This window comes from Adiantum capillus-veneris, chromosome 11, assembly GCF_014529385.1.
Source record: "Adiantum capillus-veneris isolate H3 chromosome 11, ASM1452938v2, whole genome shotgun sequence".
Classification (NCBI taxonomy): Eukaryota; Viridiplantae; Streptophyta; class Polypodiopsida; order Polypodiales; family Pteridaceae; genus Adiantum; species Adiantum capillus-veneris.
In genome coordinates this window covers 89237896-89260513 of record NC_140941.1, presented here as the reverse complement: position 1 = coordinate 89260513, position 22618 = coordinate 89237896, and the positions used below count along the sequence as shown (strand labels likewise).

Here is a 22618-nt window from a genome sequence, read left to right as displayed (position 1 = left end):
GTACAATTATGTGGGTTCATGCGCGATTGCCGAGTCAAGAGCCTCTTGCACAGGTACTGGGTTAGTTAGTGGCTAATCCCCCATAGGTACAGGTGAATTCGGAGAGGTTTCACGTGAGAAATCTCGTCCGATTCAAAGGGCAAGTAGCCCTACAGGTGCGGGAGCTCGAGGTCTTGCTACAGATGCGACAGGCACGCGAAACGGAGCCCAAAACAGGGAATTACAGCCTGCTGTGTATTTTTGCAGGTTTAGGGTTTCGGCCCTAAACGGTCCCTAATACACTCAAGAGGTTCGGGGACGCGAAGGGACCGCTGTAGAGGTGATCTGGCGCATTTTTGGGGTAGAAAACAGAGAATTCAGCGTGCTGCAGATTCTCGTCAGGTTTTGCAAAGTGTCCGTATTGTCGAGAAAGTCATCTATTGCGTTGGGATACTGACTGTGAAGCGTCCTAGTACAGTTATGTTGCCGAAATCGGGCCAGAACAAGTGTTTCTCAGCCTGGATTATGCGGGGCAGCTCGTAGGAGATCACATGTTTTATTCCCTCTATTAAAGAACAAAGAAATACCGAAAGGGGGGCCAATTTTGGGGCCTACAAGTTGTCAGCGTCTGCTCGAGGCATTCTAGCTTCCGAGCCGTGTGTGTACTTAAATGTTAATTCCTGTCGCAGGTTTCCTTTGCAAAGTGCTTTGTGTGTGCATTTAAAGTAAAGAATTTCGGGTGAAAGCCAACGCCTACCACCCCACGGGCCGGTATCAAGGTTCCATTGCCGGGATATCAATCACTTTTTCCTCAAGAAGTGAGCCTCGGTTGTTTTGGGTAAAGACACAGTACAGGAACGCGGGATTAAGTCAAGATTCTACCTCGGCACAGCAGAGATTCACTTCAAAAAGTTCACAGTTCACAATTGATTCGACATGGCATGGCGGGGTTCCGTTTCTAGAGATATTGGCCCCAAAGACTGGTGCCCCTTTCGGTATTTCTTTTTGTATTAATCTGAGTTCAAAGTACAAGGGAGTGGGAGGGTTCTCACTCTCAGACTCTGCGTCCAGATGCTCTGCAGAGTGGGAGCCCAACCCACTTATTTAAAGGTTTACAAGGGATGCCAAAAGCAGAGCCCCAAAAGCTGCCATCTTTTTAAAACAAAGGCTTAAAATAAAGCAAAGCCCAAAAGCTTGAGATTTTCAGCCTTGCATAGGATTTTTCCCAACGCAAAAGCAAAACTTCCGTACTGTCTGCAATGTGAAAAGCGGGATCCGTGCAGCCAGCCACGTCAGCCCTGTGAATGGATTTTCCGCTGCAAATCACGGAGGACCGTACATTGCCACGTCAGCCTTGTCTGCGGGTTTATTGCCAGCCGAGGTGTGTGGGTGTGTCCTCTGCTGCCCCCTTGGCCAGGGCCACGACATGTCATCAGTTTGTGACATATCCCCCACTTGAAAATATTGTAATCGCCCTCGATTACGCCTGCAAAACAGACAGAAGCCATAAACTGTCTTAGCAGACACTGACTGTTAGTACCGACGCACTAGGAAAACACATCTAGCACATGTAACAATCGACAGTCACATCACAGGACATCACCACCTTTACGATCCTCAGCAGCGCTTTTCCTCCTCCCCCTTCTTTCACTGATTCTCTAGAATCACCACCCATCTGCCACTCACCCCCACTCACGGCCCCCTCCACATGTCGCTCCTGCATCTTCGCCTCCAATTTTGTGTGCCTCACCACGTTCCTCGCTCTTTTATTGCTAGTTCTCCACCAGCTTGGCAATTCTCGCGAGCTAAGTACAATGGCAATCGCTAAGGTCCTTTGTTGGTACTCGTGTACATTTTGTGGCGTGCATACAAGGTGCGCTCTTTCCTAGGTAGCAGGCAGAGTCCCGTGCTCTCCTTTCTCTCTACCTTTTATCGGCACAGAGGCTCAGACAGAAACCTCAGTCATGGCATTTGTTATTCATCATACTTTGCACGCAAGAATTGGACATGTTGCATTCCGCTATGCATTGCTACTGACAGGCTTGCACAGAGTATAAAGTCATTTAGTGGCTACACTGATAGTGATTGTTTGCCGATGATACTGTATAGTGATTGTTTGCCGATGATACTGTCTGTGTAGCATACATCACCGATCCCTTACACCATGCAAGTATGGTCAGAGGCTTGACTTTGGCACCTCTCTTGCCTCACCACAATACATTTGATAGCCTTTATTCCTTTCATCAAGTGTGGGTGAGTACATGTGGGTGTGTGCGTGCATCTGTGTCTTGTTCTCTGTGTCTTTTGAGTGTGTGTGGCTCTCCTGTCGCATTCTGCGTTTTTGTTTTGATTTTCTGTTTTGGCCTTTGTTGTATCTGTACCCTTGAGGTTTGCTTTTGGCACAGAGTGGTTCCATGGCTTTTTGGTTCCTTGAGGATGGTGGTCACTACTCGTTGATCTTTCAGGGGATTGGGCTCCCTTCCCACTTTCTTGATTTCAATATGCTGCCCGTTCAAGTAGTTGGTTCCTGTGGCAAGAGGGCATTGGTGGATCCATTGTTTCATCCCCATCTTGGCGCCTATGGATATGGGAAGGACTGCCCTTGTCGCGATTGACTTCAGGAGAGTGAATGTGGCCTTCTTGTGAGACTTCATGAGCTTTTGTCTCTTTTTTTGAGTATTTTGTGCACATTGGGTTTTGGGATCTGGGTATAATCTAGCGCAATTTTTTTTTTCCGACAAAAAGATCCTTCTACTAGTTAATGAAACTGCCCATAGGGCTACAACCACCTCTACAAGAGAGGGCTACAACAATCATGAAGGGGAGACTCTCCCAATGAAAAAACAGCACATGTACAATGAGGCTAAATCAAGAGATGGGAGGAGGGAAAAGCCACACAGGTGGACGGTAGTGCCATTTGAGCACACCCTGGACCATGGTGAAGAAAGGCCCAGGGCGCCAGGGTCGAAGGAAAGCCTCTCTACGCTCCCTCATGCGGTCGGAGCTGCTCTGGAGTCTCTCGAACTGTCCTCTGAGAGTATGGATCAGCTCTAGCTCTAGCCAAAGATCTCGAACTGTCTCTGCTGGTGGTACAGGGCGAGCCTCGAAGATGCTTAAGCAACGGGCCCGCCAGATGAACCAGAGTGTCAAGCCGCAGATGAGCTCCCAACATTCCTCTCTCTCACTACACCACTCCTGTGGAGTAAGCTCTGCTGCAGACTGGAGTGTAGGTCGACCCCCCTTCATCACTATCATCCTGCTGGTGGAGGATAGCTCAAACTGAAGTGCCGGGCCCGTTAGAGTGGACCAAGCAGCTGCCCCCCAAGTGTACTGCCGAGCTGTGGAAAGAGCTGGCATCTGCCGAAGAACACGAAGCCAAACCTGCTGTGCCAAAGGATAGTCCCAAAGACAGTGGCGTTGACTCTCCATAAGATGGTCACAAGCTACACATGCTGCCGAGAGACCACGATGTACAAGCCAGCTCCCAACTGCTGTAGCTCGGTGTGCAACCAGCCACTGGAACTAAGTGACTCGCCTCGGCTGTCTGGAGTCCCACAACCTCTCCCTAAAAGGTGACAAGAACTCAACTGTAAGACCCTCCTCATGCCAATGAGGTGGCTGCAGCAGGACGAGCCTCTCTCCGTGCTGCCAGTATGTGACATAATACATTCCAGTCGAACGGTGTACTGAAAGAAAGGGACACCTGGATGGTCGGCTGAGGAGAGAGAGTCCCTCCAAAATCACTCTCCAGGATCCCATTGCACTCGTGCCAGTGGACAGCTCTCCCAAGTGCACAGCCTCCAGTGGCCAGTCTCAAGAGCTGCTGGGTCAGGATCTATGACACAAGTCCTCCCGCAGATGCCCACCACTCGTATCCTTTGAAAACAGCACTCTGCCACCTGTGGGGCCTCTACTGGAACTCTGTGTAAGCGTCCCTCACCCTGTAGCTCAAAAAACAGGGAGGGTACAATCTCCGAGCAAGCCCCAACTGAGATGAGAACCTCCAGTTGCGTGAATGCTCCAATCCATCTTGGCGCTGCTGACTCGAGAGGTGTGAACCACTCAGCTGGTACTGCCTCTGAGATGTCTCGACACATGCTCTGCACCCCTCTCATGCCTTGTAGCTGGATGCCCTGAAGCTCCTCTGACAAGCCTGAGAACTGTAGCTAGTCATCTAAAGTGCGTGCTGGACCCTCTGCCATGGGACCCCAGGAAACATGAGACCTACTACCAACCAAGTGGCCTCTTTGAGAGCTAACCATGGGGTTCCAAACAAGGGGCTGCCTCAGGCGCTCCTCCGTGCAAGTAGGCTGGCGCTGCTCCAGGCCTCTCCACAGTTGCTCCCAGGATCGGAGCAGACTCACAACCAAGCAGTCCTCTCGTCTCGTGCTCAGGCCAACTTTGCGCATCTCTGTGAAGATCCATCTGGTCGAAGGTCGCCAGGGGCCTTCAGCCCGAGGCACCCTAGCACTCATCTAGCGCATTTTATGTGGATATTAGCGCATTATAGGTTCTTAAAGAAAAGTTATGTTCTCGTGAAGTACATATTCACGTTCTTTTCAACTATGTGTTTTTTAATTGGTTCAAGAAGCCATTATTTAAAACAAGAAGCTGTTTGTGCTTTACAGGTTCTTGAAACATTTTCTTTTAATCATTATTGTATGCATGCATATAAGTATGTTGGTATATCTATATATGTAAACAACATACATACACATGTTCATGCCTGCAACATGTCTGTAAAAGACATGCACGAGAGACACAATATGTGTTTTGTTCTTAATGTGCTCTGTTCCAAATTGCAAGCTGGGGTTATCCCAGGTTTAAGAAAGAAGAAAGAAAGGGTGATCGTACGTGCAGGGAGGGTGTGGAAATTTTGCTTCTTATTTTGTCATACACAGGCGTTCTGCCATATGGATTTTTATAGAAGTTACTTCTTGACCATGCAGAATTTATTTGCTACTTAATTTATCATACACAGGCCTTCTGTCATACCTGGACTCCTCCTGGATGACGTCATAGTCCCTGTGTCAAGATCGATAGGTGTGTCCTTTGCCTATTGTAAATAATGTAGCTCCCAACAGTCTTGGGTTTGTAAGATCTATGCTCTTATCAGTCCCACAATGCAGGTTTTGAATTGCTACGCAAAATGGGATGGAGGCATGGCCGATCTATTGGACCAAAACACATAGCAGCTTCGTCTGGTAAGTTTTAGTCACTACTGTTGCTTGAAATTCTCTGCATACTTAGTAATGATGGCCATGACTGAGTATTGACAAATGCACCATTACGTGAAAAAGGATGAAATTGTGCAATGAGTGTTGATGCAGCGCCGTGAATGCTGTTCTTGATCCAGATGGTTCATCTCTGTATTCACAACTTTGTCGCTTAGTGCATGCTTGGCTTTTCAAGATAGTTCATTGATGCATTAACAACCTTGTGGCTTAGTGCATGCTTGAATTTTCTACTTTTGAACGTCAATTTGTAGTCGTGAAAATTTGCAGGCAAGAAAGGTATTCTTTATTGTACTGTTAAGTCCTGTCACAGACGTCTAGGGGCAGGTAATTATCTGGCTTTCCGCCAGTGCCTGTAGCTAACAGGAAATAATTAAAGCCGATGATTGTATGCTATGTCCTTTCAGTCCTTTATACCGTCAGGGGTAACTTTGCTTCCAAGACTGATTCTGTCACACAATCGAATAATAGTTGGATACTGCGCATAAACACTTCACTGACTGCATGATTTATATCAAGTAGTCGGTAATTAATAGATAACTGCTTTTCTGTTAAATCTAAAGAAGCAGCATTTCAGTCTTGATGGCTAGTCTACCGCATTTGCTTCATGAATTTGTAGTCTGGGGATTTTTCTCTTGTAAAAATCAGGAGCTGTCATCTCTGGAACTGAAAGAGAGTCCCGGTCTAATAGAAAATTCTGACTAGGAAAAGGAACATTGCGCTCTCCATACATCAGCTTTACAGTTTGGTAGAGGAGGTTTGCCGGGAGTTTCATGGCTACAAGGGTCTATGATTTCCAGTCTAACGTCTTCGTTGAATTGTTGTGTCGCCAATTTTTTCACAACTTACAAATTTCATCCTGTGTGTTATTCCGCTCTGAGCTATTTCCATTGAAGCTCTTTCTGATGGTTGACCATATAGCAGATGGCTACACTTTGTTTATTATCTGTAACTTGTCCACTTTGAAGCTCTTTCTGATGTTTGACCTTCTGTACCATATAGAAGATGGCTACACTCTGTAGCTTGTCCACTGGACTGGCTATGAGTTGATAAGATCACCTTCAGTGTTGAGTCCTCAGTGATGAGTTTTCATGTCAATAAGCATCTTGTCTTGCAGAGACATAACTGATTCTCCTTGATGTCATATTTTCTATCTATTTGCTTTGAGTATTTCATGGTTTTGATGGAACTGGCTGATATATGGAAAGTAAACTCATGAAATTGTGCATGCTTTTTGCAGATGCCCAAAGAGAAGGACGCAAAGCTATGCTGGCTCTGGCACAGTCGGAACAACATAGGTCTGTGATGGACGAACAGGAATCTGATGTGCTGCTTCCAGAAAATGATGCCGAACCTCTCCTCACAAGTACACCTGTACGAACACCTCTTTATTTTTTTGGCTGAGTGGGTTTGGTGTGGGAGTACTGTCAAAACTGGGGAAGATCTTGTTTGGAACATTGAAGATAATCTTTGAATTTAAATTTTGTTCACTCGGGGTGACTCAGTCTTGTAAACATGGTGCATTTTGCCGTTCCCTCCACTTTCTACCCGCTCTGCATTTAAAGAGTGTGACTGCCTATTTTTGCAAACATTTGGTCTTTGCTGGAGTTAAGGGAGTAAAAATGGCATAGGGTTATATCCTGAGTTGTTTTAAATTGGTAAAGGTTTGATTGATTCTTTAGGTTTGACAGCTAGGATGCAAGTTTGGCTGGGCGTTATGGGGCACTTTATGGCAGTTGGATTGCTCCCAAGCCGCGACCCTTGCAATTCTTCACCTTGTAGTTACGAATAACTAAAGGTGCAGGTGGTCCGCTTAAGAAGTTGAGACCTTGTCCAATGTAAGCTGAGGCTGTACTTGCAAAGGAAGTGACCCTTCTCTTGCCAAAGAGATTCACGACCTTTTTGTGATCTTCGGGTCTGATATATTTTTGGGTTGGGGATCGCCATCGGTAAAAGGTCTGATCTGACAATCGTGTATTTTCCTGTCTTATTTAGAGTAGATGAACAGTGGGTTCCAGATTCCACCGCTACATACAGGGAGCTAGATTGGGGTACAAGTAGCATGTGCAGAGAGCCCTAGTCTTAGTTTGCAAAATTGATTGAGTCTCTCTGGCTATCGCATAACCGTAACCTAACTATGATAGTCATGTAGTTTACAATGTAATGGGGGTCCCTGCTGTATTTCTCAGAACAATGGTGTGCATGGCACAAGAATGTTCAACCAACCAACCAGGCCAGATGAGATTTTTGCAGAAGAGGAGTTCAGTGGATGCTTTCACACAGAGATTTGTGTTATATGTGATAGTTTTCTCATGGTATTGTTCATCATAGGCGCGTTGACGAACGGGGACATAGTAAAACTTTCTTTTACAGCCGCCTCTAATTCTGATAATGGTACAGAAGCTCAGCATACTGTGTACACTGATCGTTCAATGGTGGGGATAAGCTATTATTCTCTTAAAATGGTTGTAAATCCAGTGTCTTTTATGTTGGCGTGCTCATTTCAAAACTGTGTTTTGATTTTGAAGTGGTTGCGAATCCAGTGTCTTTTATGGTGGTATGCTCCTTTCAAAACTGTGTTTGGATTTTGTGAGGGGCAGCTTTGAACGGCTAGGTATTTGGACTCTCATAATCTTACCAGGCTATGCACTTACATTGAAGTGTTCTCGTTTTTTTGGCAGATTTTTGTCATCAATCCAAAGAAGGACCGTTATGGTTTTGGATTTGATCCCTACAAAAATGCACCAGAATTTCGAGGTAGAAAGTTAGCTAGTTTTATTGCGAGGATTCAGAAGATTCAGATTTTGAGCTCTACATTTGTGCAGAAAGGCTGCATAATGAAGAAGTAGTGGATGAAACAAAAGCTGCAAAAAGACATCACACTGGTGCCTTTAAGTCAAGCTTGTTTAGACCAAATGGTATCTAAATCTTGATAAGCTTGGTTGAATTTTCATGCTTTCAAAAATAAGGAAAATTTTGAATAATGAGTGCAGGGTACACATGGATTTAACTGTGATAATATCTGGTTAATGGAAAAACTGTATTGATTGGAATGTATGGCTGTGGGGTTTACAAACAAGTTGATCTTTGTCTTTTCCGTCTCTACAGTAGGAAGAATGGGAAGTGGCTTTGGCATTGGTGCACTTGAAGAGCTTGGGGAGGAGGATGAAGATGTTTATGCGCCAGGTCTAAGTTCCTTGAAAGCAATTATAACTTTCATTTTGAGAAATGAGCCCTCAAAAATCCAGTTTCTGATTTGCGATTTAACTGCAGGTCTTGAGATAGAAAACGTTCTTAGTGATGAGGAAATGGATGGAGCAAGCTTCAAAAGTGATATTCAACCTAGGATAGCCGAGTCAAGACCGGGGGTACTACCTGGTTTTAAACCTGCGTCACATTCGGGTTCTAAAACAGAGCTGTATGCTTTTGTCACTGCCCTTAATCATGATAAATGCTGTTATTTCAAAGCTTTCTCTTCGCTTCCTTACATACACTTTAGTCTTCACTAGATTCTTGTCGTGCACTTACTGTATATTTGTGGGGTATATTGAGTTATTGAAATGCTTTGGCTGGTTTAACAAGTGATTGATTGATGGGCAAAGAAATGTTAAAAGAAACTAAGTGATCCTGTTGTGTGTGTGTGTGAAGTATGTAATGACAAAAAAACACATAATATGAAGGGAAGTAAGAGAGCATTACCAAATGGAATTCATGCAGACAGTTATCTGCAAATGCGCACACACGTTTTTTCGTAAGTCAGATTGAATTACCAATGGGAAACCTCAAGACGAGGAAAACCCATGAAAAATACTACAAACAGGAAATCAAAAACAGTCAAAGTAGAGCTCGAAATGGCCAGCGGGAAGCTCGTCCAAGTCATAGGCAACTCGGAGAGACTGTCGGAGAGATGTCTTGAAGAAGGAAACATACTCCACTTGAATCTGCTGAAACATGAGGGAATTACGTGCTCTCCACACCGTCCAAAGCACCCAGAATCTGACCCAGCCAAAAAAGTATGCATACGGCCGAAGCAATGGCTGAAGTACTCCAAAGATCCAGAAAGATCTGCTGAAATGCATGCCAGGGAAACGCATGCGAAGAGCTGGAAAGATGCAATCCATGAACTGTAGCGTACGAGGACAAAACCACAATAAATGCGGAGTGTTCTCAATGGCTGCACCACATCGAACACATCGCGAAGAGGCCAATCTTCTAGATCGCAAAAATTTGCCAATTGGGAGATACTTCAACGATGCATCTCCACATAAAGAGTCGCTCCTTCAGAGGCAACTTTGCATGCCACACTTTCACGACTTTACTCCACCACCATGTAACTCTCTTGTTCATATTCCATACCTTAATACAGTGTTGGATCCAGGAGGATGACTGCAAATGATAGTACACTTTCTTTGCAAAAATCGAAGAGATCTAAGAACTAGCGTAGCACCAATCACAAATTCGATTTTCCATAACGAGCGGTGGAACATGAGATATTGAGCCAGATTTTTAATGATGTCCCACATGCGCCTACAATGCATCCCAAGCCCAAAGATAAGAGCAGCATGTCTAAATGAGAGCACCTATCCATCAACATCAGTCACATCGGTTATCCTATCAATGTTCAAATGTCCTTAACTGGAACACATTGATTATTGGTGGATATGCCCATTATAGTTGGGCAAGGAAGCTATGGCTCTTTTAACCAAATGCAAATGGAAGGCCTTTTGTCAAATGCTATCAACTGAGCCTGTAGCTAGAAGGCAATGGCCTTGATGGCTGCCATGAATGTGACCGCCCATAAGGGCTTCTCTTATGGACACTTGGAGGAGGGCTGCCCAAGGCAAGGGGTGGCCACCCATTTAGTGAAAATGAGCATATGTCTAGGAGAGCGTTGAACAAGAGTTCGATCAAAAACTCGACTCCAATGTAAACTTTCTAATCGAAGTGAGTTTGCACAGGCATCATCTCTACCATGCCACAACAATTCTCGCGTGACCAATTTCCAATACGCTAGAAGACTGGAAGCAAAGGGGCATCCAGGTATTGTGACCTCAAAACTTACCAAAAACCACATCCCAATACGACGGCTGCCAATGGTCAAAAGCTTGTGTAGAAACCGCATGAGAGCATAGAAACGCAAACATCTGCGTCCAAGGTTGCTTTTGCTCAACCAACACCAACAACAAAGTGGCCTTTCTTGCTGTAACTGAGAACACAAATGCAGAATATTCAGACCACCACAATGCTTTGGAGTACATAACTTATCCATCGCGAGCAAACGCAGACCCTTTTTCTGAGAGGAAGTAGATCAGAAGTGTTGTAGTATCCGAGACATCAAGGCTCGAAGATGACGGGGTGGCCAATGCAACGTATATAGGAAAAATTGCATGTATGCCACCAAAATGGATTGTACTATTCTGAGTATTACATGTGGCGGCCAAGTGGATAATTTCCAATAGTGCAATTTAGACCTCAATTTGTTCTCAACCTAGTCCAATAATTTTGCATTGTTAAGCGACCAAGCCAGCCGATATCCAAGATGTCTCACAATTTGATCAGGCTTCACTATCTCATCTGACCATAAAAGTGAGTGCCAATCCATTTGATGCAACAGTAACAATTTGTAGACCTGTAGCCAACCCATAAGGATGCAATGCTTCCTTGATACATTGAACATCTTCAGGTCTATTTCTAGGCCAAAACATGGAGTCATCCACATAAGCTTACACCACAAAATGATCACGAGACAGTAGTTTCAATCCATGTAAATGTATAGATACAGTTAAGGAGTCCAGATACACCAACAGAGGGTGCGTAGCAATAGCATACAACATAGCACTCGCCTAACTGATCTACCGAGATCCCATAACCGAATCAGCTCACCATCAAGAATTCCAGCAAATTGACTATTCTCATAAAGAAATAAGACTACCTAACACATTCTTGAACCAAAGTCCAAAGTTGTCATGATCTGCGCAATGAAGTCCCAATGAATAGTGTCAAATGCTTTCTCTATATCGACCTGCATGATAAGTACATCTTGTCGAGTATATTTTTGCATACTCAATTCCAACGAAAGCATTAGCAATATTATCCATAATTTGGCGGCGAGGATAAATCCATATTGAGCCGGATGTATGCGTGAGAACAAATGATCATTAATACGAGCAGCTATCATGTTTGACAACAATTTGTAAACGACCGGCATAAGCGTGATCGGACGGCAATGTGAGAAGTATTCACATAATGTTTGCTTAGGCAACAATTTCACTAGTCCTTCTTTCCACAACTGCGCTAGAGTCCATGCATGATTGATCATGAAAAGTAGAGGCTGCTTAAGGGGCTTACAAAAGTGAAGGAAAAATTCAATTGTAAGACTGTCCCATTTAGGAGATTTCCAACGACTAAGATGCAACAAGCTGTCATGCAGCTCAGCCTCAGTAAAACTAGCCTCAAGGGTAAGTGGATCATTCATTGTCAATATAGGATGCACATATGACAACAGTAGTTGTGTAGCTTGCAAAACCTCACTTGAGGGAGCGTCAGGCTTGGCAAAAACCCGTTGAAAATGATCCACCATGAAATCCGCCAATTGACTTTTATTGTCCATCCATTGCCCACTATCAACCTTAACCCTTTTGATAGATACAGATAGATACAAATTGCCTCGAATGATGCAAATGCTTAAAGAACTGCTTCGATGAACAACCTTTATCCATAAAAGCATACTGTCCTGATCTAACCTTCCATTTTTCATGCATCAAAAAGCTTTAGCTGCACATAGTTCCTCTTGTTCTGACTGAGTAAGCCGTCTAGTGTCTGCAAGACTTTGTAAGGCTTGATGATTAGTCACCTTATCTTCCTGCACTTTTGTCTCTCAACCGGTGCATGTACCACAAACCATAATCCTTTATGACTGCTTGGATCCGAAGCCACATCCACATCAATAAACATATGAGAGATAAGTGGAGGAATCACCGCTTCAATCAAGTTTTGGAATGCCTTGTGCGAGAGATATGTTTTATTAATATGCAACAACCGCTTACTGGGAAGCGGGTAATCTGCATCCAATGCCTCAAAATGGATCAAGAGCCAAAGAGGAAAATGATCAGATAAAGTAAAGGAGCGATCAATCCTCATATCACACGCAAACATATCATATTGCGGAGAGCCCAGTACATACAACCGATCCAATTGTGCTCTATATCCCGAGCAAGCAAAAGTATAGTCCTCTCCAAAGGAGTACTAGCCCACAGATCCAGAACACCTGTCTCAGTGACACACACACACACACACACACACACACACACACACACACACACATTTTTTTTTTGTAAATCAGATTTGATTAATTTACAAGTGGGAAAACAAACACAAACACACACGCACACGCACACACACACACACACACACACACACACACACACACACACATTTAATTTTGTTTTGTAAATCAGATTTGATTAATTTACAAGTGGGAAAACACACACACACACACACACACACACACACACACACACACACACACACACACACACGCGCGCGCGCGCGCGATAATAATGCTTACTCAGTCTCACTCATCTATCTTCTTAGTTGGTGTGGAGGACATTTTTAATCTGTTTTAAACTACAGGCTTGCCTTAATACTGTGTATGTGGTTCAGTCTTTTTTTGCTTGTGTTTTTCTGCACTTTCCAAGGTGGTGTAATCATGTCTCTTTATCTGAAGTGAACAAGAACAGTTTTGATTTGCAGGTTTCCGCCCCCTGTTGTACCTCCAGATTTTGTCGGCAAGCACCAGTTTAGAGACTCTTTGGAGTCGGAAACGGTAGTCTTTAGTTATGAGCCCCCTGAAGTTTCACCACCTGATGACCCTCAGTTGAGAAAGCTGATTGATGGCCTGGCTACCTTTGTTGCTAGAAGTGGACAAAAACTAGAGAGCCTTTACAAGGAAAAGCAAAGTAGTAATTCCCTCTTTGACTTTCTTTCTGAAGGTAATGGTCATGAATATTATAAGTGGAAGTTATGGAAGGAGCAAAAGAAGAACTCGAAGGAAGGGGCACAGGGAAACCGAAAGGAAGCGACTTTGAATTCAGTACAAAGAGGTCATATGTTAGGAGAGATTCCTTTGCGACGACCAACTATGGTGCCTCCAGAAGATCGTGCTCGTTTGCAATCAGCACTAGCAAGTTCCTTCACGAGCTCAACGGCTAAGGTGCTCGCAACATGACACATCTTATTTGTACTTATTGTTCACTTTGTCTGGGAAACTGTGTAGAAGGCAAGTTCCTGTACTTATATGGTTCGTTCCTTTCCTACAGGTCGAGAGTTCTTTAATCTCTTACCAACCATTTAGCGCTGATCCTTCTAAGCAGGCTAGGTTTGAGCTCTATCTGAAAGAAAAGTATCAAGGAGGTTTGCGGAATGTCCATGAAACAGGAAAAAGCAGTTTGAATGAGTGGGAACGAGCCCAGGAGACTCTCGAGTTTGAGGCTGCATGCCAGAACATACAGAAATCAGAATCAAATATGACTGCCACAACTGCAGCAATGCAAATCTACCACAAAGAGCTACAAGAAATTATGAACGAACGGTTCACAGTGTCATCAGCTGACAAGGTTTCAATACTTTTGCATGGGTGTCTACCCTAATTTTATGTGACTAGCAACGAACGCTCCCCCCTGTAGTATGTTTATTCTCCTTACCATGTACCTTCTGCTGTACACATTTGTTGGCAGGTATCAGCAGGACAATTACAAAAAGAAGCTGCCTCAACGTATCCAATAAGAGAAGAGAAGCAGTGGCGACCACGACCTCTTCTTTGTAAGCGATTCAATCTGCCAGATCCTTTCAGTGGGAAGGTAACTGCAAACTGAGTTTTTGCTTTAACCCACCTTTTGATGCGCCCAAGTACATAAGAAGATTGGTATGTTAATACTCTGGTTTTGTTTGATGAGTAGCCTCCGCCACTTCCAAAGCCAAGGAGCAAAACAGAAAGTTTTATTCTTTTGTCGAATCCCACGGCAAGCATTGCAAATCCTTCAATCGTTGCAGAAAACCAACGTCCTCTGGATTCTTCTGCAACTACTGCCAGTTCAGCTCAATCCATAGATCAGAACATTTCATCTTCTGCAATTAAGGGTGTCGACAATGAAGATGAAGTTAGCGATATTGTTGAGAAACCAGTCGATTTGTACAAAGTAAGTTGGAGAACAAATTTAGGTGGAGGGTGTAATTCTTTTCTCAGGCTGCTGATTTCCCTGTCTTTGCGCATATATCACAGGCAATTTTTTCAGACGAGTCAGATGAAGAGAATCTTGATGATCAAGAGCAGAAAGTCGGAAACATCTCTGCCGAAGCTGCACATGCAGCCCTGAATAGGTTAGAAGCGGGAGACTTTCTGGCGTCTATTGGGAAGGAGTTGGGGCTGCAGGTTCCTCCAGCAGATTTTAATCAGATGAAAAGAGCCCAGGACACCATTCATCAGACGCAGGCTGCTGATATCCTGGCTAAACCTCCTTCACGGTCGCCAATTAGACCCCAAATGCTTCAATCTGCAGAGCAGAATGTAGTTTTCTCAGACGAAGCTGTAGAGATGCAAAAGGAAAGACATGAGAATACAGAAAAGACGGGGGTGTTTTTGGACTACCCCAGACTGGAATTGAGTGCAGAACATTTTGATGTCTTCTCAAAACTCAGTTCCAAGCCAAGTCTTTCAAAGAAGGTCTTTCGAGAGAGCAGTGCTGCAAATAAAAATCAATCAATCAAAACGAAAATTGCACAAGAGAGTTCTGAAGACACTACTTCAGAGGACAGCAGTGATTCTCAAAAAAAGCGGCGGAGCAGAAAAAGAAGGAAAAAAGAGCACAAACATTCAAAAAGTGAAAAGCGGAAGAGTGGAAGGGATCACAGAAGGAAGAAGGTCCAACCTTATTTTCTGTGACTTAAATATTGTGTTTTCATGGTTGCGGTTTTATCTACTTTGCTTTCAAGTCAGGCCTTAATATGCATACATGGTCTTCTTGAAACAACGAGACAATCACTGACAGAAATGCAGAACCCTAGGATGCTTGAAAAAGAGTTGCAGGTTAGCATCCTTAGAAACTAAGAACAAGTTGCAGACCTAGTATGCTTGAAAGAAAGTCACATGTTAGCATCCTTAGAAGTTGAGAAGTTGTTGCAGAACGTAGTGTGCTTGAAAGCAAGTTGCAGGTTAGCATCCTTAGAAGTTGAGAACGAGCTGCAGAACCCAGTATACTTGAAAGAAAGGTGCAGGTTAGCATCCTTAGAAATTGAACGAGGCTGGTCATTTGAGACAATGTCCATGGTACAGTAGGAAAGAAACGGACAAGCATCATATTATGTATATCCCCACACACACACACACACACACACACACACACACACACACACATATATATATATATATATATATATCTATATATATATCTATATATATCACATACATGTGTCATGAATTTTACTGCGAATCTGATTCCTCGTATGCATCTTGGTTTTATTCCATCTCCATTTACAGGTCTCCTTGTAGATATCTTTACTCTTGGTTTTTCTCCATCTTTCAACCTCCATTCCCTATCTCTGATCTTTCTCTCTTTCTGTATGCATCTGTCTCTTCATATATTTGTATTATTGTCGGCAATTATAATTTTTATATTCCTTCATTTTCGAAATGCTGTATAAAGCACCAAAGAAACTTACTAAACACATATGAAGAGTTGCCTAGAATTGAGCTAATCATAATGCAAGGCCGATCATATGGTGGGTTATGTATTGAGTCAATAATATTGCTAGGTGGATGATGATTAGCTTCTTAGGTGTCCAGCTACGAATGAGTCATTGTTTCTGCACCCCTAGTTTTGGAGGGGTAAAAATGGCTGGCTTCTAGGTTAGTTATGGGTTATCTTATTGTGTTAAAAGCAGTAATCAGCTTGACTTAAAGAAACTGCATTTTTAAGATTTCTTCTTTCAATTTTTAAAGCTGCATCCTTTGGTAGCTTCTCACTAACTTGTTAAGCTATTCTTGGATTTTAGAGACATGAAGAAGTCAAGCACCAGTCACACAAGCATCAGCGGCGCAAGGGCAGAGAAAATTCAAGTTGAAGTTGAAGGTTTCTCTCTCCCAACTCAACAACCCCCCCCTTTTGCCAGAAAGCTAGACAGTTGATATTTTGTCAAAGCGTATCCATGGGGAATGCACAATCTGTAGTTCTTATTGGTTCCTCTAGTGCCAAGAGATGTGCAATATGTATATTAAGGAACTTATCTTGCCCACGATAACTTTCTATATTGCTTCTTGTTTGATAGAATTGAATGATGAGAAAAGGGGTTGTCTTCCTTTGTAGGCGGAGTTTGGGTCTTATGGGCAGAATCTCTCTCTCTCTCTCTCTCTCTCCACCATAAAATAACAAATGTGGCATTTTTTATATTTTTTTTAATTGACATTTGTCATTTCATTTTTGTCATTGTTGTCATCTTGTTACTCTGACTCTGACTTTGTATCAGATCCACCACATTGTAACTTTTTGGTCTCATAGGTCACTTAGGCCTTTTGAAGACGTTAATATAACATTTCATTTCGTTTCGTTTCTCTCTCTCTCTCTCTCTCTCTCTCTCTCTCTCTCTCTCTCTCTCGCCACTATAAAATAACAAATGTGGGTGGTCATCAAAGAAGGGGAGGAGACAACTTCTTGGGTGGACATAATTACAAAAACCCAAAAGAAAGCGGACGAGGTAGAGAAATGGATCGAGGTCACCAAAAAAGGCAAAGGCAAAGAATCAACCTCCGTTCCCACACCTAACTTGACACTAGCAAAGGAGCAGAGGAGGGGTGTGCGATCCTTACATGTGAGGATTATTGGCATCAAAGACCGAGATAATGTTGAGGAAGAGGTTAACCAACTCATGTTTATCACGGGGGTTACGACAATAGCGCATACAACGGCTTGGCGAGTAGGTAACAAGAAAAGTGAAAGCAAGGGAGAAACTTCCAAGGAAAGATCGCTTATTCTCCGCATATTCTCTATGGAAGCAAAGGACTTTTTGAAGAAAAGACCCACTCTTAAGAAGACGGTATTTTTCTTGGAGACTACCTCACACTCTCGCAGATTGCCCATATGGAGGTAATGCCAGAGATTAGAGTGGCAAGGAAAAAAGGAAAGATTGCTTTTTATAGAGATAGGAGGGTTGTGATAATGGAGCGACGCTCCACATGATAGTTCGGGACCTATGGGACTCAGACTCTTGGGTAGTCCATGCCACAGGTGAGCGGATATAGATGGGAGACAACTTGCAAACATGAGACTTGGTTAGAGCATCGGGGGCAGGGCTCAAGGGGTTCAACAATTTTATTCAGGGAGGAGTTGCAGCCAATGATACATATAACACGCAAGGATGAGCAGGCTAGGTACATGTGGGTGAGATTGAAGGCAGAGGCAGGGAGATATCTCTACATCGCTATTTGTTATTTCCCTCCTAGTTAGTTAGTATATGCACCACCTAGAGGATAATCTCTCTTTTTCTATCTTGGATGATGACATATGGGAATTCTCTAGGGTGGGGACATTATCATACTGGGGGACTTCAATGCTAGAACCGCCTATCATTAGACATTATTCTATGATATTTCGAAGGAGATGCTTAGGGGGTTTGATAATACAAAAATGGACTAATCTAGACTATCACAAGATGGGGACCATACTAAGTATGGCAGATACTTGATAGATATGGGGATTACACATGGATTGGCCATTTTGAATGGCCTATAGATATTACCTACATCGGGAGGTTTCACATGTTTTCCACACCGACATGGGGCTAGCATAGTGGATTATGTTATGGCCTAGTCCTGTCTCATTCCATCCTCTCGTTCAGTTGGAGCAGCAATTGATCATGCTATCTTATCTTTCACTCTCACGTTCCAGTTCAGCATAGCTCCACTAGGAGAGGTCTTCTATAATGGAATTGGCTTATTTAACTTGAGAGTAGCGGAAATCAATGAGAATACTTTTGAGAGATTACTTTGTGAACATAGCGCGTGAACATAATTGAAGATAACAACATAGACATAGCAATTAGTTAACTTGGCATGAACAATACTTTTGCAAAGAGAGAATTTAGAGAACATGACAACAATTGAGGACCGGATTTATGTGGAGCCGGTCCCCCCTCCAATAGGCATTTGTATTATGATTTCTCGCATTAAGAGAGACTTGTTACAATAAAATCTGTGTTCCTTGTGACCTAGGTGATGCAATGAAGATGGAAAGCTTCATGCATCACAAGCATAACATAAACTTTGAAGAAAGCTTTAACTATCCCAAGCCTCAGCTCCAAGACCTCAAACACTTTAGAAGGTGGAGAGAACTAGCAGGGAGTTAGGGTAGGGAAGAGGAAGAAGAAACATTTCATAGGAGAAAGAATTAGTTTCTCACTTATCATAACTCTTCTTGCTAGCATACATAATAGCATAGTAATGAAGAAGGAGAAGATGGCAAGCTTAAGCATTGAAGCATGGCTCTTGGTTGGATTTGCACTCCATAGCCAAGAGTGTTGGTGTAGGCTCTCAACCTCTACTTGCTTTGGAGAAGGAGAGGGAGCTCTTGCACTTTGTATAGCACACCATGAGAGCGTGTGTGAGTGTGTGTGGGTGAGTATACCCCCTAAGCAACCCCCTAGCTTGCTTGGGTTGACCCTCTCTTGTAGCTCATGCTTGAAGCTCATTGGACCCCTCCAGGCCTAGCCAATCACAAGCAGGAGGCATTACAAGCAACAAGGGTAGCCTTGGAACAAGTGTCTCTCTTTCCCCTTTGAGAGAGAGGATTTGATAAATGCAAAATCAATTAATTAAATATCTTAAATTATCATTGGACCCCTTGGGTGGTCAACCAATTGTCTTCAGGTACACCATGAAGGCAACATGAGGAGGAACTTGACAAGTGTCCCATTTGCTTTCTTTGTACCATGCATGCCTTGTGTGAGTGTGTGGGTGTTCTCTCTCATCCCCCCTCTTGTAGGGCTCGCCTCCTCGTAGGGATTGAATCTTGACCTCTTGACACCTCAAGCCCCTCATGCATAGGCCCGGTTCCCACCATAAGCTTGGCCCTTAAGCACTTTAAGCTTGGGTTGGGTCCTCACCTCAAGTATAGCCCTAACATCTCAATCATCAAGCACCTCAAGCATCTCAAGCATCTCGGTCATCAATTACCTCAAGCACCTTAAGCTTGGGCCGGGTTCCCACCTCATGCATCTCAAGCTTGGGTCGGGTTCCCACCTCAGCCCTAGCTTACCTAAGGTCAAATGACTTTTACAGTAACTATTAGAGATCTTCAATGAAGCTAACCCTAAGGTATTATGCTCCATTGGTTACCCTTGCTCTTTGATAGACCATCTCTCATTTGGGCTCCTTTACCATTGGCCCCGTATTGAGATAGATCTATAAGCACATGTCTATATCTTAACCCTTGTTCCGCTTTATTCTCCCACATTAAGTGATCAGTTTAATATGAGAAAATCAAGTGGGTTGGTTAGATATTAGATTTTATGACATTACCTCTCTCTTGAAATCATAGTCTCCTCGACTATGAGGTAGAAGAGATAAAGCCTTAGTCATTAGTCAATCTTTCTTAGCGGGTAGAGGATCCCTTTTTACCCTACGACATCTGTGATTAATCCATTTGGTGCTTGGGAGACATAGCTGTTGCAAGCATGTCTACTGTATAGTCCATTTTATTCTCCCAAAGTAGAGTGACCAATTCTACTTGGTGTTTGAGAGACGGTGTCATCAGAAACATGATTCTAAGTATGCATACTATTTAAATTTGTGCACAATTAAAAAGAGAACTAGTCTTATAGGACAAAAACATGGGTCATTTAAAAGAAATTTGTACATTTGCTTACTCTAATGTAGCATTGTAAGCATTGACAAGGTTCGTACTATCCTTAAGCTGTATTCCTTGCATCCATCTAGCATCTTCAAAAGGATAATTTTTAAACTTAATAAGATACCGTCGGATAATCTTATTATGTCGTAGTATCTTATCTTCATGCTGAAGAAAAGCTTCGGGTTGTAGCAGCTCTTCTTGGTCTTCAACTTGGGGGGGGTCTTCAATAATTGGTTCACGTGGGGGCTATCCTTTGTAGGGCTTAAGTAGGCTCACATGAAAAGCATTGTGTATGAGTCAATGGTTGGGCAACTTGAGTTGGTAGGCCATCTCATTGATAGGCTTCAAAATTTGGAAAGGACCATAGTATCTTTTTGTGCTAACTTAGCATAATACTTTTGATGGCCTGTGGGATTTTTGCCAGTCGTTTTCCTTAATCGAGCCTTGGAAACTTAAGTAAGACCCAATCATTTTCTTTGAATGTTAAGGCCCTTCTGTGCTTGTCAGCAGGCAGCAGCAGCTTTTTGCCTTTGTTGAGAGATGGATATAGCCTCCTTAATCTTTTGAAAAGATTCTTGTAGGTCACGGCTATACTCATCGGCGGCGAAGATCTTCCCATGTACTTTGAGTAGCAAGGGACTTTTAGGTCTTCCCTCAATGATCTCAAAATGTGCTTTTCCTGTAGAAGTATGTACAGTATTATTGTAGGCATACTCTACAAGAGGTAAGTACTTTTCCCATTGTGAGCGTTGATCTACTTTGGTAACATAAGTCTTGAGTAGATCGAGTATCGTAAGATTGGCTATTTCACTTTGGCCATCCGTTTGTGGGTGATAGGCCAAAGAGAAATTCAATCTTGTTCCTAGATTTTCAAAGAGACCTTTCCAGAAATTACTGGTCATTCTAGGATCTCTATCTGACACGATGGATGTTAGTAATCCATGATGTTTGAAAATCTGAGATATGAAGAGAGTTGCAATTTGGTGTGGCTTAATAGTCTTTTTGACAGGAATAAAGTGTGCTTGCTTGCTAAACCTGTCGACTATTGGCCATATTCCCGTATTCCCATGGATAGACTTGGGTAATCCAAAGATAAAATCCATGGATATACTCTCCCATGGTGAATTTGAGATAGGCAATGGTTGGAGTAATCCCGATTGCTTCCCTCTATCATATTTGGTCTTTTGGCATACTACGTATTTTGAAACATACTCTTGTATGTCCACTTTCATGTAGGCCAATAGAAATACGTCTCTACCCCTCGAAGAGTAGGTTGAATACCTCTATGCCGCATAGGGAGGAGCATGGGATTCATACATAACTTTCTCAAGAAGGGAATGTGTAACACATAGCCTATTGACGTGGAGAAGATAACCATCCTGCAAGGTGAATGGTTCCTCTTTCTTTCCCAAAGCAAGGGCTGACATTATGTCTCTAAAGTCAGGGTGAATAACATACTCATCTATCATAGAAGATAGATCATTGTGAGTAGCTATAGACACCGCATTAACTTTTGGTCGTCGTGAAAGTGCATCGGCCACTTGACTGTGCTTACCAGCAATGTGAGCAATATGAAAATTAAATTGCGAAAGAAAATTTGCCCACCTCATTTGTTTGTCGGAGAGCTTGGTTTGCGTCATAAAATACTTGAGACTTTGGTGGTCGGTTCGTAGGATAAATGAAGTCCCCAATAGGTAGTGCTTCCATGTGTCTAGGGCATGCAGAACAGCTAAAAGCTCTTTGTCATAAATGCCCAACACTCGTTCATTTGTATTGAGCCTTCGGATCTCATATGCTATGGCATGCCCTTCTTGAAGCAAAACTGCTCTAAGGCAATCACCACAAACATCACATTGCACCTCAAATGGCTTTGAGAGATCCGGAAGCATGAGGACTGGTTGGGAGGTAAGCTTCTCCTTGAGCTCATCAAAAGCATTTTGCTCCTTAACAGTCCATACATACTTAACATTATTCTTAGTTAAGTCATGTAGTGGTCCTGCTATTTGAGAGAATTTTGCTATGAAGCGTCTATAGTATGCGCACATATCAATAAAGCTTCTTAGCTCATGTAGATTCCTTGGATTAGGCCATGCTTTTATTACCTCTAACTTTGATGGATCCATACGGATACCATCTTGAGAGATAATATGACTTAGGTATTGAATCTCTTGAATGAAAAATTCGATTTTCTTTTGGTTGAGAAAAAGCTTGTTTTCCCTCAATGCTTGAAAAATCACTTGGAGATGTTGCTTATGTTCCTCCAAAGATTTGGAGTAGATGATGATATCATCAAAGAACACTCCAATGAATTTACGATAAGGTCTAAAAATTTTCTCCATTAATCTATTGAACGTAGTTGGTGCATTAGTCAAGCCAAAAGGCATGACTAGATATTCATAAAGACCAAACGTTGTGCGAAACGCGGTCTTTAGGATATCTTCATCCACTATCCTTATTTGATGATAGCCACTTTTAAGGTCAATCCTACTGAAGTAGATAGAGCGTTGT

The 22618-nt window shown here is 43.0% G+C and overlaps 1 protein-coding gene across 2 annotated transcripts in view; it reads left to right on the top strand.

The window, feature by feature from the left end:
• TGH (SWAP (Suppressor-of-White-APricot)/surp domain-containing protein) overlaps positions 1-16570 on the top strand; it is a 51056-nt gene extending 34486 nt beyond the window's left edge. The window contains exons 5-17 of one of the 2 annotated variants that reach the window (XM_086523339.1): positions 4961-5022; positions 5109-5183; positions 6454-6587; positions 7895-7970; positions 8039-8131; positions 8322-8399; positions 8487-8631; positions 12966-13425; positions 13532-13828; positions 13949-14071; positions 14171-14410; positions 14494-15132; positions 16263-16570. In XM_086523339.1, the coding sequence (XP_086379465.1) occupies positions 4961-5022; positions 5109-5183; positions 6454-6587; positions 7895-7970; positions 8039-8131; positions 8322-8399; positions 8487-8631; positions 12966-13425; positions 13532-13828; positions 13949-14071; positions 14171-14410; positions 14494-15132; positions 16263-16331 (2491 nt within the window). In that variant the 3' untranslated portion in view covers positions 16332-16570. Of the gene's footprint in view, positions 1-4928; positions 5023-5108; positions 5184-6453; positions 6588-7894; positions 7971-8038; positions 8132-8321; positions 8400-8486; positions 8632-12965; positions 13426-13531; positions 13829-13948; positions 14072-14170; positions 14411-14493; positions 15133-16262 lie in introns of both variants that reach the window. The other variant, XM_086523340.1, reaches the window with a different exon arrangement.
• The last annotated feature ends 6048 nt before the right edge of the window (positions 16571-22618 follow it).